At 33.7% G+C, this 15,151-nt stretch overlaps 1 protein-coding gene across 2 annotated transcripts in view; it reads left to right on the top strand.

The window, feature by feature from the left end:
- Window positions 1-15,151, top strand: part of LOC137640480 (receptor-type tyrosine-protein phosphatase kappa-like) — a 165,536-nt gene that overhangs the window by 62,667 nt on the left and 87,718 nt on the right. For both annotated transcript variants that reach the window (XM_068373020.1, XM_068373019.1), the window contains exons 2-3: window positions 5,934-6,798; window positions 10,415-11,589. In XM_068373020.1, coding sequence (XP_068229121.1) covers window positions 6,729-6,798; window positions 10,415-11,589 — 1,245 coding nt within the window. In that variant the 5' untranslated portion in view covers window positions 5,934-6,728. The remainder of the gene's footprint in view (window positions 1-5,933; window positions 6,799-10,414; window positions 11,590-15,151) is intronic.

Raw genomic sequence — 15,151 nt, 5'->3', positions numbered from 1 at the left:
CACACAGCCCCCTATATCGCAGGTGATGTGACCAGATTTAACCCCCTCAATGATATTAGGGCGTTCGTATCTGAATAAGAATATATATATATATATATATATATATATATATATATATATATATATATATATATATATATATATATATATATATACACATATATTAGGAATTAAATTTTGGGTGAAGAACAACACTGAAATAATTCTATTGTCTGAACAAAAGATCTTACAAATGTTAATTCTCTTAATCTTTCCTAACGCGCCGCCCCCCTCTCCACAAATAACCCACACCAACCACTGGAAACAAATCTGGAAAGGTTGCCATGTAAATTCTTAATTTTTCATCATCATCTCCTCCTTCGCTTATTGACGCAAAGGGCCTCGCTTAGATTTCGTCAGTCATCTCTATCTTGAGCTTTTAATTTAATAATTCTTCATTTATCATCTCCTACTTCATGCTTCATAGTCCTCAGCCATGTAAGCCTGGGTCTTCCAACTCTTCTTGTGCTTTGTGGAGCTCAGCAAAACGTTTGGTGAACTAGTCTTTCTTGGGGAGTGCAAAGAGCATGCCCAAATCATCTCCATCTACTGCTCCTCATGATCTCATCCACATATGGCACTTGAGAAATCTATTTTATAGTTTCATTTTTAATCCTCTCCTGCCATTCAACTCCCTATATCCTTCTGAGGGCTTTTTAAATATACTAAATCTATTGGATATTGTTTCATTGTCATACCATGACTCATGCCCATACAGTAACACCGATCTCACTAAACTGATATATAGTCTGATTTTTATATGTAATTTCAGGCAATATGATTTCCAAATTTTATTTAACCTAGCCATTGTGTGATTTGCTTTTTTCAATATTTCACTAAACTCTAGTTCTAAAGACCCTGTATTGGCGATCATAGTTCCTAGAGACTTGAATGATTCGACCTCATTAATCCTTTCTCCTTCTAATGATATTTCATCTTCCATTGCATACTCCGTTCTCATCATCCATGCCTTTCTTCGATTTATCTTGAGCCTAACCTCATGTGATATCTCATACATTCTGGTAAGCAAACATTGCAAATCTTGTGGTGTTCTGCTAATAAGGACAACATGATCAACATACTATAGGTCTGCTAATTTCCTATTACCAATTCAGTCCAGTCCTTTTCTACCATCTCCGACTGTTCTACCCATTACGAAATCCATGAGGAGGATAAACAACATAGGTGACAACATATTCCCTTGGAGTACTCGGCTGTTTACTGGAAATTCATTTAATAGGACTCCATTAATATTAACATTAACTTTTCTATGCTCGTGAACAGACTTAATCAAATTCACATATTTAAGAGAAAATCCATAATAATGCAAGACTCTCCACAAAATTGGCCGGTACACACTATCAAAGGCTGTACATGTCTCAAAATGAAAATTTGGTCAGTAAAACATCTATCTTTTCGCAATCCTGCTTGTTCATCTATCGGCTTTTCATCAATCTTTCTCTCCAGTCTATTCAGTGTAAGCATACTATATGTTTTCATAACAACTGATGCAATAATTGCAATCAGTTAGGTCTCCTTTATTTTCCTTTTTTACCAACACTTCTGGCTCCCATTCATCATGTTTTGCCTCTTCGTACCACATTCTACAAAATAGTCTTGTAAGTATTCAGAGTCATTTTATTTTTGGCCAATATCATCTCGATAGTTATTCCATCGTATCCAGTGTCTTTCCATCTCTTTAGTTTCTTGAGGAGAGCTTTGACTTCAAACACACTGAATCCATTCATGGGCACGTCAAGGGTTTTTTTCTAAATAAAAAATTAAGATCTTCATCTGAAGCTGATGAAGCCTTTAATTTTTTCATAAGAAATAAAATATTTGTTTACAACATGCTTGTTTTTTGGTGGGAACCAAACGCTGTCACATTGGTATAGGTCATTGATACCTTTGAAGAGGCCGAGACGAGGAGAAATACCAAAGTCAAGTTTTGATACTTTAAGAACTACATGTGTATTTATGAGTGTTCGTATCTAGGGGACGACAATTGGCCTTTTGAAGAGAAGTGGACTGACTGATCTAGGAAACATTGTGGGCACTAGAGAGCTAAGCATTATAGAACTGAGTGATGTGGAATAGGACTTATTGAAACACCATAACCTTATGGTGTGAATTAAAGATGCTTCTCTTAAATTTGATATACTCACGTAATTACTATTCCTGTTGATAAAATTATATTGAGAACTGAATGATTCGTTGAGTATTCCTTCGTGCAGTGAGCTTTGTAACAGTGTTGGCAAATTGCGTTACCTATGTTTGAATAGATTTAAGGAGGCTTCACGAATTACACATAAATGGCTATCTTGTATATGTGACAGTAGCTTCTTCATAATTGCAAGTAAAACATTCACACTCCCAACATCGATTTTACATTGAATCAGACAAACTGGTACCCAGACAGAGGTGGTGGACGGGGCTACACTCAGGAACTCGTCATACACTATGGCCAGAAAAACTAGTACAGTGGCAAGGAACTTATCCCAAACTTTTTCCTTTATAAAGTTTCCAGTTTATGTGCATACATCTCCACAGCCTCATTTTCCCTATTCTCGCTTCAAACTCATACTTCTGTCTAAACCTGATCCATCAACCTCTCTTTTACAGATTCATATCTCTGATAACCCACGCTCATGGTCGTCCCATAAAAACTAGCCAACTTTCCTTCCAAAATAATACCAAGACATTGCACCCAAAAACTTTTATCTTTAACATACTTACAAAAATTTCCACATTCTCTGAAAAATTCTGCATCATATCTCACGCCATATCGATATCATATTATCCATTACACTTCCCTGATCAAAACACTTGTGAACTTCTGTATATTGGTTTTCACTCTGTCTCATTCAGCCAGTCTGATTTCTCTTGACTCATTTGTTTACTATCACACAAGGATGAATTTAGAGAATCCTTGCTTTTATTGAATACTTTGATTACCATCTTGCTCTTCCTAGCCCGTTTCTTCTTTATTCCCTCATTCGCCCTCTTGGGCGCTGCTGTTGAAGTAGATGTTTTTCTTTCTTTTTTTGTTTTGCTTTCCATTCATCAAATTTTCTTCATCATTTTAGCCATTATTCTTCCGAATTTCTCCTCAGCTATTTTAAGATGACCTTTAATTCTGTGTTATATCCCTTCCTTTCACCAGCATTCTGAGTTTATTATATTTCCACAACATTCATTTTCACATTCTTTTCTCCTCAGTTCTTCTCTTAAAGCCTCATGTTCTTTTGCACGTACTGCTTTATTTCCTTTACACTTACAAAGGAAATATTACCCTATTCACTATCCTTTCTGGTCCAAATGGCTCAGTAGCCTCTGATAGCAATGATAATGCCTTATCCTTCTTGTGTTCCTGCCCATGACAAATTCATGTTTTTACTGCTCCATTGTACTGCCAAACTGTAACAGATATGAACTTCTGTTGTATTGCATTATGTCGAGGAAAGACTATACTTTTTTATGATATGAATAGAATTTCTATGCAATGCTCAAAACATTTTTCAAATGCAACGGAAACATAAACATTACACAAAAATGTATTGATAATGTTTTGAAATATTCATAGACCATATGAGAATTATGTTAGAGGACTTTATTTTATATGAAAATTGTGTAGAAATAGCTTGTCTGTCGTACTATAAGAATGATTTTGACACAAAACGTATTGATAAGGACTCATAATTGATTACAAAATGCTAAATGTTTTATGATGCACAATGACATCATGTGTGAATCCACTTACATTGATGTTTTATGGCGTAATTGACTAAGAAATGAAGAGAAAAAACTGAAAAATTCATTATTATTATTATTATTATTATTATTATTATTATTATTATTATTATTATTATTATTATTATTATTAGCTAAGCTACAACCATCGTCAGAAAAGCAGGATGCTATAAGCCTAAGGGCTTCAACAGGGAAAAATAGCTCATTGAGGAAAGGAATAAGGAAATAGATAAACTACAAAAGAAGTAGTGAACAGTTAAAATAAGATATTCTAAACAATAACAGCATTAGAATAGATCTTTCATATATAAATTCAAAAAAAAAAAAAAAAAAAAAACAAGAGGAAGAGAAATAAGATACAATAGTGTGCCCAAGTGTACCCTCAAGCAAGAGAACTCTAATCCAAGACAGTGGAAGGCCATGGTACAGAGGCTATGGTTTGAGTTTGGAGTGTCTAAAGATTCTCTTCTTCTGTTACCACGAGGAAAGTGGCCGCTGAACAATTTTTAGTGCAGTGGTTAACCCCTTGAGAGAAATAGAATTGTTTTGTAATCTCAGTGTTGTTAGGCGTATGAAAACAGAGGGAAATATGAAAAGAATAGGCCAGACTATTCTGTGTATGTGTAGGCAAAGGAAAGGCATTGTACTTACCACATTCATCATGTTGACTTTCGAAAAGACCGAGTTAAAAATTTCTCCTTTTTCCACCTTTTTGAAATTGCCTTTATTTGACGGTAAATTTTGGCCATACTTCTACTTGATTGAGTAGTTTTCGACCGCAGCTGCTTTCCTTGTACACGCTTATTATAATTCTGGAAAGAGAAGAAGTGAATGTAAGAAGTGCAGTAATAATCGCATGCAATCTTCTTCTATAGTGTAAGCTTACTTTTTAAATACAGTTCGCTTCACCCAATCATTGTTATAAATTTTAATTTAGAGACATTTTTCTAATTTTCTATAGGATTGAGAAATTAACATTAATCAGCACATAGTAATACTGCCTTGTCTAGTTAAGATTGCTGTTATTTAGATGATTTGTCTGACAGCTTATCCATTTTATTGCATGAAGCTTTGAAAAAGTCATTACAATTACCTCCAATATCTTTGGCTTCATCTCTTTATCTTCTTATATGTGCATGATTTCAGTCCATTTTGTCTTAAACCTGCTGAAGAATAAGATTTTTTCCTTGTATATACAAATTACCACAAAGCTTTAAAATATATATGAGAACGTTCATATGATATACTTTATGACAGATATCGCTAGAAATAAGTGCCAACATAATTACCAACCCTACTATTAGATTACCTTAGTCTTTGTCTTTCTGAACCAAAAATGCCAACACTTCACCAAAAGTACCATTGTAGTGAATGACCATTCGAACTTGTGTAATATTTGGCACAATGAAATGACGTCATCAGCATTGACCAAGTTTCGCTGTCTTTCTATCTTTGACATCCTAACTGCAAAAACTCGGATCTACTGGGCTAATGATTGAAATTTGAGCAGTTTTCATGCTTGCTAATTAAATAGATTTTTTTTTGTGTTATCATATAGAGCTGAGCTTGTATCAGCTTGAAATCTTTGCTTGTGGACCGAAGCTTGTAATTAACCTGTTAGCTAATTGTCTTTATATTTACAATAACTGAGAGTAGTTGACTAAAACCGCTAAGTTAATAGCTCCCGTGTTATTTGATTAAACTATTGTGTTTTTTTATACATGATGCATTTATGTTTGTAAAGATGCCCAAAACCGCCAGTCATTGCAAGTACGGTATCCTGTGCAATCACATATCTTATTATAATCCATATGTTTTGAGTTTCATGGATCTTGAGGTATCTCTGGTCCTCCAGTACTTGCAACGAAGGGTTTTATGTTGACTATATCAAAGGAGTATTTTCTTAGTGAAGATCATGATTATAAGAAATGACGAAGTGTTAAACGGAACGCAAAGAGGATAATCGTAATGATTTTCTCATTCAGTTATAATCTAGCAAGTGATCGGCAGTGAATTAATTTGCAATGTTTTATTTTATTTTGAAGGAAAAACAGTCAGTTAAACGAATTAAAAGCAAATTTGTTATTGTAGTGTGCATATCATATTTTTACCATACCTATCTTTATATTATTTTTTTTCTTCAGGTTACTGGCAGTCTCGAGCAAATGTTGACAGTGAGGACGCTAAGGAGAAACCCTCAAGAGAACTGGAATCATCAGAGTCAAAAGTTAAATTCTAGGCTGGAATCGGGACCAAAAAATTTACAAGAAAAAAAAAAGAAGAGGAATTGGCAAATATAGTCTGTCTTCTTTTTCATGAGTGACGATATTTGTTGTTGGTGTCCTCGTTGTAATCTTTAAATATTCATAAACATCTTCAGCCATCAATGAGAGTTTGTAAAAATAGATAATTGAAAAAGTAGTGTTCTCTCCTAAAGCTCAGTTTTCTAGCAACTCCACTTCATATAGAAACTGTGAATGTCGATCTCATATTTTTGTGATTTTACATTTATTTTCCTGTGGATCCATGAAATTCGAAACATTTCCGATAGATAGACAGAACTCGTTTATTTCTCACCTGGTTTGAAGAGATGAAAATGAGACATTGATAACTAGACCTCAATAGTTAATTACTTTGTAACAACCACTTTGAAATCAATTTATAGCCCTGAGACTATTTGTTAACTGAAATTCCTGTGGAAACAAATCTGACATTTTTTTTTTTTAATATAGAGGAAAAAGCGATGTCTTGAAAATTTACTTTCGTCTCATGGTGTGTGTTTTTATTTTTCTTTCTCTTCATGGAAAAGACAAATTGAAGGTGTTCAGAGAAACTATATAAAAGTGAATACCCACCATCGTAAAGTGAACACTATCTTAGCCTCAAAGTAAGCTGAGTATATACTGTATAAATTTATAAGCCAACTTTTTCTCAGCAATATGAAGACGTTTTCTGCTGGATCACAGCTGCTGGCAGCTCCTATGATCCTGGCTTTGACATCACTAGCAGGTAAGAAGCCTCAATTTTGTTACTAATAATTATGTGCATTTAGTCAAATGAAAATAAAATGGATGTATGATATACACACAAATATATATATATATATATATATATATATATACATATATATATATATATATATATATATATATATATATATATATATATATATATATATATATATATATATATATATATATACATATATATATATGTATATATATATATATATATATATATATATATATATATATATATATATATATATATATATGCGTGAAAATCACAGGAAAACGTGATGCTCAGATGCAGAAAAACCACAGGGAAAATGAAAATATGAAATATACGATTAAGTCCTGACTAGTTTCGTGATACTTCTTCAGAAGACTGATTTATTGAGAGAGGTTTCTTTTCATTTTATAGGGAAAGTAAATGTACGAACATACATATAGAGGTTTACAGAACAATGACACTCCCTTACCAGCTACCTGGACTATGGTCAGGTGTTTACTGGGGGGAGATCCGACCTCATTAGACACCTGCTAAAACGGGTCATTTCTGGTGACCGGTAAATTCTTGTTTTTGACTTTCAATACAGTTTATTTATATGAATAACGGTAGCATTATTATCTTGAGCATATATGACACTTTTCTTATGTTGTTCAATTCTCTTTTCTAGGGATTTACCAGTTTGACCAATATAGTATTTTTCACAAGCATTGCATGGAATACGATATACACATCCCTTGGTAATGTCAGGAGAATTCTTTATTAAGGCTGTTTTTATTGTATTTTTATTCTTAAATGCTACATTTACATTGAAATTTTTCAGCAGGTGGGGAATTTCTTAAAAGAATTACAATAAGGCAGTACAAGTAAATTTTGTGTGTTTTACTGCCTTATTGTAATTCTTTTAAGAAATTCCCCACCTGTTGAAAAATTTCAATGTAAATGTAGCATTTAAGAATAAAAATACAATAAAAACAGCCTTAATAAAGAATTCTCCTGACATTACCAAGGGATGTGTATATCGTATTCCATGCAATGCTTGTGAAAAATACTATATTGGTCAAACTGGTAAATCCCTAGAAAAGAGAATTGAACAACATAAGAAAAGTGTCAGATATGCTCAAGATAATAATGCACTCTTTGTTCACGTTAGGGATAAAAATCACACTATTAATTGGTCAGGTGCAAAGAAATTGGTTCATTCAAATAACTTAGTGGAAAGAAACATCATAGAGTCCAGTTTCATTAAAGAAACCTTTGAAAACAACTTGAATATTGGTCATGGAATGTATAAACTCGACGCCTTTATATGTAAAGAGATTTGTAAGCTATATAAAAAAAAACTTTAACCACCTAATGTAAAACTGAATGTATTGTGAATAGGTAACGTCACTGTGAAACTAATATTTAGACCTAAGCTACCATTCATTAAAGGGTACAATTATTTAATATAGTATGCTTAAGTACACTGGCACTATATAGTGTTATGCTAGATATAAGTATTGATATATACGTGATTATATGTTTATGGTAATAATGCTGTATGTGCATAGATATATATATATGTATATAAGTGTATATATGTATGTATATTTATGTATGTGTGTATATATGTATATATGTATATATATATATATATATGTATATGTATATTTATGCATGTGTATGTATGTGTATATGTATGTATATGTATATGCACATATGTATATATAGATGTATGTATATGTATGTGTATACGTGTATTTGTATATATATGTATATGTATGTATATGTATTATGTGTATGTGTATATGTGTATATATGTATATGTGTTTGTATGTATGTACATATGTATGTATATGTATATATGTATATATGTATATATATATGTATATATGTATGTATATATGTGTATATATATACGTTAATCGTGTGTAAAAAACCATTTATATGTAAGTCTATGTATGTGTCTGTATATGTATACCAGTATGTGTACACGTATGTATATGTCTATGTATATATTATGCATGTTTGTGTATGAATGCCTGTCTGTGTATACGTATGTATATGTCTTTTTATACATTTATATATAGATGTATTTTATATATACACAGTCTTTTCTTATGTATTTATATAGATAAGGCTACCGTTATTCATATAAATAAACTGTATTGAAAGTCAAAAACAAGAATTTACCGGTCACCAGAAATGACCCGTTTTAGCAGGTGTCTAATGAGGTCGGATCTCCCCCCAGTAAACACCTGACCATAGTCCAGGTAGCTGGTAAGGGAGTGTCATTGTTCTGTAAACCTCTATATGTATGTTCGTACATTTACTTTCCCTATAAAATGAAAAGAAACCTCTCTCAATAAATCAGTCCTCTGAAGAAGTATCACGAAACTAGTCAGGACTTATTCGTATATTTCGTATTTTCATTTTCCCTGTGTTTCTTCTGCATATATATATATATATATATATATATATATATATATATATATATATATATATATATATATGTATATATATATATATATATATATATATATATGTATATATGTATATATACATATATAAAGAAAGGAATTAAGAAAAAAGATAAAGTTTAAGTTAAGCGACTGTTTCATCATCTACTGGAACTTGACGATGGCAATTCAATTGATGCTAAAGCGTTTGTAAAGTACTGACGACAGAGCGCAATTGGAAAGAAAAAAAAAAAGCATAAATTCGTTAAAAGGTGGTCAATCTTTACGTAATGTCAAATGATGTACCATCAACAATAGAAGCCTGTCAAATATCATCATATTAACAATAAACTTTTAGGAAGTAATGATGTCTGTCACCCACTTATTTCCAATTTAATTATTGTACTTAAAAATTTATCACTTTTTATAAATAATAATAATTTGCATGAAACCTACCTCTGATAAAATTAGACATAAGTATACTGTCCGGTAAGTAGTAATTAATATCGTAATATGCCCATTCATACCAACTTCTTGAAGTACATTTATTTTTCCATATACGAAGACTTTTCTCTCACATCCTTATTTCTCCAATCACCTGTTATTTTATAACCTAATTGGCTAATGTTTGCTTCTTTTCATAAAGATTATTATAAACAGCAAGATGATTTAATCATGCGCAATCCAGTATTGATAAATTCAGCAAATATATTTTTCTTTATTTACAAGATTGGAGAATGTCAGAAATATGGTTAATATTTTTCACAAAACCTACAGACAGACATATGTCTGAAAGGTTTGACATTTGGAGTATGAATGATAGGTGTGGTTTGGCTCTGTCTTGAGTTCCTTGTCACATATATGTTGTGCTATTCTAACTTGCTGTCTCTTAAGCTCTTTTAATCTGGAAATTTAGTTGCTGCATTTGATGACTACAATGTGATATAAAAAAGATTAAAATGATTGAATCTTATTAGCTGCCAAGCGCACTTGAGCTAATATCTGTCAAAATTATATCTGTTATGTATAGAAAAATATAGAACATCAAAATAATGAATGTAGTAGAGATTTGTACCGACGAATCATGTTTACGCTCTCATTTGTATACAACTATTTTGTTCATTTTGCAGTCGTTTGAAGTTCACATAAAGTAAATATATTTTGTTTCTTTACAGCCAGCAACCCAATGTTAGCCCCAACATCCAGTTGGCCCTTTAAGAACCGAAATGAAGACTCTGATGCCGGGGAAGAATACCAAAGGGGAAACCTGGGTAATATTCCGAGATCTCTTGGGTTTCCGAGCCCTGCTCGATCAGAAGACCGATATAATGCCAGAAAATCTCGTCGACAGTACCAGTATGGTGCATACCAGCATCACAATCTAGATACAAATTCACACTCTTTGGATTATGACCTAGACCCTTCATATCAACATGAAGTGAATATATATGAGTATTCATATACCGAGAGTACCAATTACAAAGACCAAAATAAGAAATATAACCCTGGCTCTATCCACCATTTCAGTGGCAGTGGAGGGGCAGGGGGAGGGGGAGTGGGAGGTGGAAGCAGTGGAGGTAGGATGTCAAGACGCTTTGGAGATCGTGGTTGGTGGCGACCAATTTCCCTCTCAGCAATGGGTCATGGAGAATCTTTCATCGGAAGGTCTGTTGGACCGCAGCACTTGGAGAGACCTTTAAATAGTCCTAATGGAGAGGAACCAGCAAGATATCTTTACAGTGTCCCTCAAAATAATAACTTGAGTGGAACTGATCACCGAGTAACAAATAATGGCGGTGACATTGTTGTCCAGAATGACTCTCTGATTGGGATGGTACGAGTACAAAAATCCCTCCAGTCAAGTAGAGAAGTTCACAGAAGAGATTTTGCAATTGTACAAGCAATTGAGCCCACTACAGTTCAACCAGGTTCCCCAAAGCCCAAACAAAGAGGATTTGAATCCCTGTTAAAAATGCTGACTGAGGCTGATGATAAGGAAGACGCAAAATCTAATACCATTCTGTCAGTCAGGTATCATCCTGAGAGAAAGGATACCCTGAAGTTACATTCCCAAGGCAATACCAACTATAACAGTTACACTCTTAGCAACAATGAAAAAATAAGTGATAAGGATAACAACAGGAATTTAAGCAACCAAGAAACAAATATCAATATCCTCACAAGTAATAGCAAAAGTAGTAACATTACCAATGTTACTAGAAGCGATGATGTCGCAGAGATGGAGAAAGTGGAACATTTACCCCGCGTGGGAGAAGCACAGCAGCCGTCTGCACCGGTCACCACTACTGCAGTTCTGGGCTCTATAATGCTTCTGATTATTATCTTGATGGTAAGTACACCCCTAACTTTATTTGGATTTCCATTCCTTATGGTAGGTATATCCTTTTTATATTCTAAAGTATAGATTTTGATAATCATAATGAATACTAGATAATGGGTATTGTTACTAAATCCTTCTAATACATGGTGCATCACATAGACTCTTAAGTTCAGTAGCATTGATCCTGGTTTGTATTGCAAAAGTTTTAGGTGGGTCCATTCTCAGATATAATTGAGTATCATTATCACTGATAAACAGAAACACAAGCACTACGAGTTCAAGAAAAAGGAACTTTATTTCTATTATTACATTTGGTTAATAATACAATTTTGGGGAAAGTCTAGCTGAATGGTTTTTTAGTTTTAACTAGTAAAATCACTACATTGTCCTTTTAAATTCATGGAAAGTATATATTTGAAAAACTATATTTGCACCTGTGAAATGAGGCACTAACAGATAAGAATATATCTTCACGACGTTAGCAATACTCTTATATAAAAACAAAAATAAAATTAGAAAACAAAAAACCATAAAACCGCACGTTAATCCTGACTAGTTTTGTTTGTTTTCAACACATCATCTAGACTCCTAGAGGATGGGGGAGGGGGATTGGTTATTATTGCACAGCCAATTGACATCGAGGTCTTCTTCATATGATAGTTGAGATATTCAGATGTTCAACGTCAAAACTGTAGTATGTATGTATATATATATATATATATATATATATATATATATATATATATATATATATATACATATATATATATATATATATATATATATATATATATATATATATATATATGTGTGTGTGTGTGTGTGTGTGTGTGTGTGTGTGTGTGTGTGTGTTTGTGTGTGTATGCATGCCTTTCTCATGTGTTCATCTTTTCAAAGAGACTATCGGTGTCAATGACCGGAGATGTCAGGATACCAGAATGCCTCAAATCAAACAATCAATTAAAGAGACACTATATGCCTTCGTAATGTTACATAAGCATGTTCTTCTGCATCTTTGATTTACCTCCTTTAGTTGTTATAAAAAATCATATAAACTGGTGACATAATCTACATTATCTAAGTTCACAGATGTATGGATTAGGTTTTTATAGTTAGGCAGATATGCGAAAAATATTTACCTAAAGGTAAGGAGGTAAATTTTCCACTTATGGATCTGGAGAAAGTTTATGATACAGTTGATAGGGATTGGATGTGGAATTTGATGAGGTTATATGGAATTGGTGGAAGGTTATTACAATAAGTGAAGAGTTTATACATAGGCAGTAAAGCATGTGTCAGGATAGAGAATAAATTGAGAGTAATTTCCAGTGAGAGTGAGTTTGAGACAGGGATGTGTAATATCACTGTTGTTGTTCAATTTCTTTGTTGATGGAGCTGTAAGAGAGGCGAATGCTCGAGTGATTGGTTGAGGATTGAAACTGATAGATGAGAGTAATTATTAGTAGGAATTGAATTAGTTGTTATTTGTAGATGATGCTGTATTGGTTGCTGACATGGTGAAGAATCTATGTCGATTAGTAACAGAGTTTAGAAGGATGTATGAGAGAAGATAGTTACGAGTTAATGTGGGTAAGATTAAGGTTTTGAGATGTACAAGAAGGGAGGGTGATGTTCGATTGAATGTGATGTTGAATAGAGAGTTACTTAATGAAGTAGGTCTGTCTAAGTACTTGGGTTCTGTTGTTGTGGCAAATGGTGGAGTGGAAGTAGATCTACATGAGAGAGTGAACAAAAGATGTATTGTTGGGGGCAGTGCAAGGAGTAGTAAAGAATAGAGGGTTAGGGATGAAGGTAAAGAGTGTTTTGTATGAGAAAGTGATTGTACCACCTGTGATGTATGGATTATTGTTGTGGGGAATGTGATTAACAGAGAGGCAGAAATTGAATGCGATCAAGATGAACTATCGTAGGAGTATGGCTGATGTATCTTGATTGAATAGGATTAGGAACGAAGTAGTAAGGATGAGAACGGGTGTGAGAAATGAATTAGGAGCTAGAATGGATATGAATGTGTTGAGGTGGTTTGGCTATGTAGAGATAATGGAAAATGGTCGTCTGCTGAAGAAGGGGATGAATGCAAAAATTTATGGGAGTAGTGCAGGAGGAATGCCAAAGTTTGTGTGAATGGATGGAGTGAAGAAAACCCTAAGGGACAGAAGGATAGATGTGAGGGAGGAAAAAGAGCATGCTAGGAATATAAATAAATGAGGAACAATTTTGATGCAGTTCTGATAGGCCCTGCTACTACCTCAGGTCACCTTTGTGATCAATGAAGTAGTGACAGTAGGGGAGTCACCATACGAAGCTTCATTTGTGGTTGAAAACGGGGAAGTCTGTGCTGTGACACCCTAGCAGTTCCAACTAATGCCGACTGAGTCCCTATTCAGAAAAGAGGAACAATAAAGAAAAAGTCGCCTTTCATTTCTTTTGGATGTCGGCTACCTCCCAAAATTGAGGAAGGGCCATGGTAGACAAACAGTTCTCACTTTGCAACTTCGATTGTACTCAAATGTGAAAAATTAGCTGTGCTGCTTGGAAGAAAGTTTTGCAAAAAGATGCTAAAAGATACTAAGAAATGAACTCATGTACCAGTGCCTTCTTGGTGTCTCTTAGGACCTTGACAAGGTCAGACATGAGGTATTTTAGTTACACTACTCGATTATTGATTTCTTCTTTTCTCTTTTTACTAAGCCCTAGTTTCATGGCTGTCATATCTTTGTGTCCTGTTATATTGCCCACCCTTCTATACCTCTTTATCAGTAATTCAGTTCGGATTCTCTGTTATCAAACCGATTCATATACAGAAAATTCTACTCCTGTCAAGTAATTCACCTGTAGTTCTGTGCCCTTTTTAGAGGATTTTGTTATCAATCTTTTCTATAGTGAAGAGAGCAATAGGGACCTGGCTGCCCAACCTGGATTATTAAAAGATTTATCTTCTTCCACAATAGGTAACAAGCCCATTTTATAAAGATTTGTGGAATATGGAAGAAGGTAAAGAACCAATTATTTGGCTGGTCAACGACACGGTGCACTAATTAGATGAACTGAGTGGGATCAGTGATTCTACAAAGCTAGTTGAATACAAAGAGGCTAAGAATTAGAGGTAGCATTCAGAATTATTATTATTATTATTATTATTATTATTATTATTATTATTATTACTTGCTAAGCTATAACCCTAGTTGGAAAAGCAGGATGCTCTAAGCTCATGGGCCCCAACAGGGAAAAATAGCCCAGAGAGGAAAGGAAACAAATAAAAATTAGATATTTTAAGAATAGTAACAACACTGAAATGAATATTTCCTATATAAACTATGAAAAACTTTAACAAAACAAGAGGTAGAGAAATTAAATAGAATTGTGTGTGTGTGTGTGTGTGTAGATCGCCTTACCGTATGTAAGACACGGGGTCTTGCCGCTGGGCAGCCCGTAAAAAATAAGTGTGCCTTAGTGTACCATCAAGCAAGAGAACTCTTCCCTAAGGCAGTAGAAGACCATGGTACAGAGGCTATGGCACTACCTAAGAATAAAAGAATAACTCTCGAAT

The sequence above is a fragment of the Palaemon carinicauda genome, chromosome 5 (assembly GCF_036898095.1).
Source record: "Palaemon carinicauda isolate YSFRI2023 chromosome 5, ASM3689809v2, whole genome shotgun sequence".
Lineage (NCBI taxonomy): Eukaryota > Metazoa > Arthropoda > Malacostraca > Decapoda > Palaemonidae > Palaemon > Palaemon carinicauda.
The sequence above is the reverse complement of the archived record's forward strand: the minus strand, read 5'-3'. Positions and strand labels throughout refer to the sequence as shown.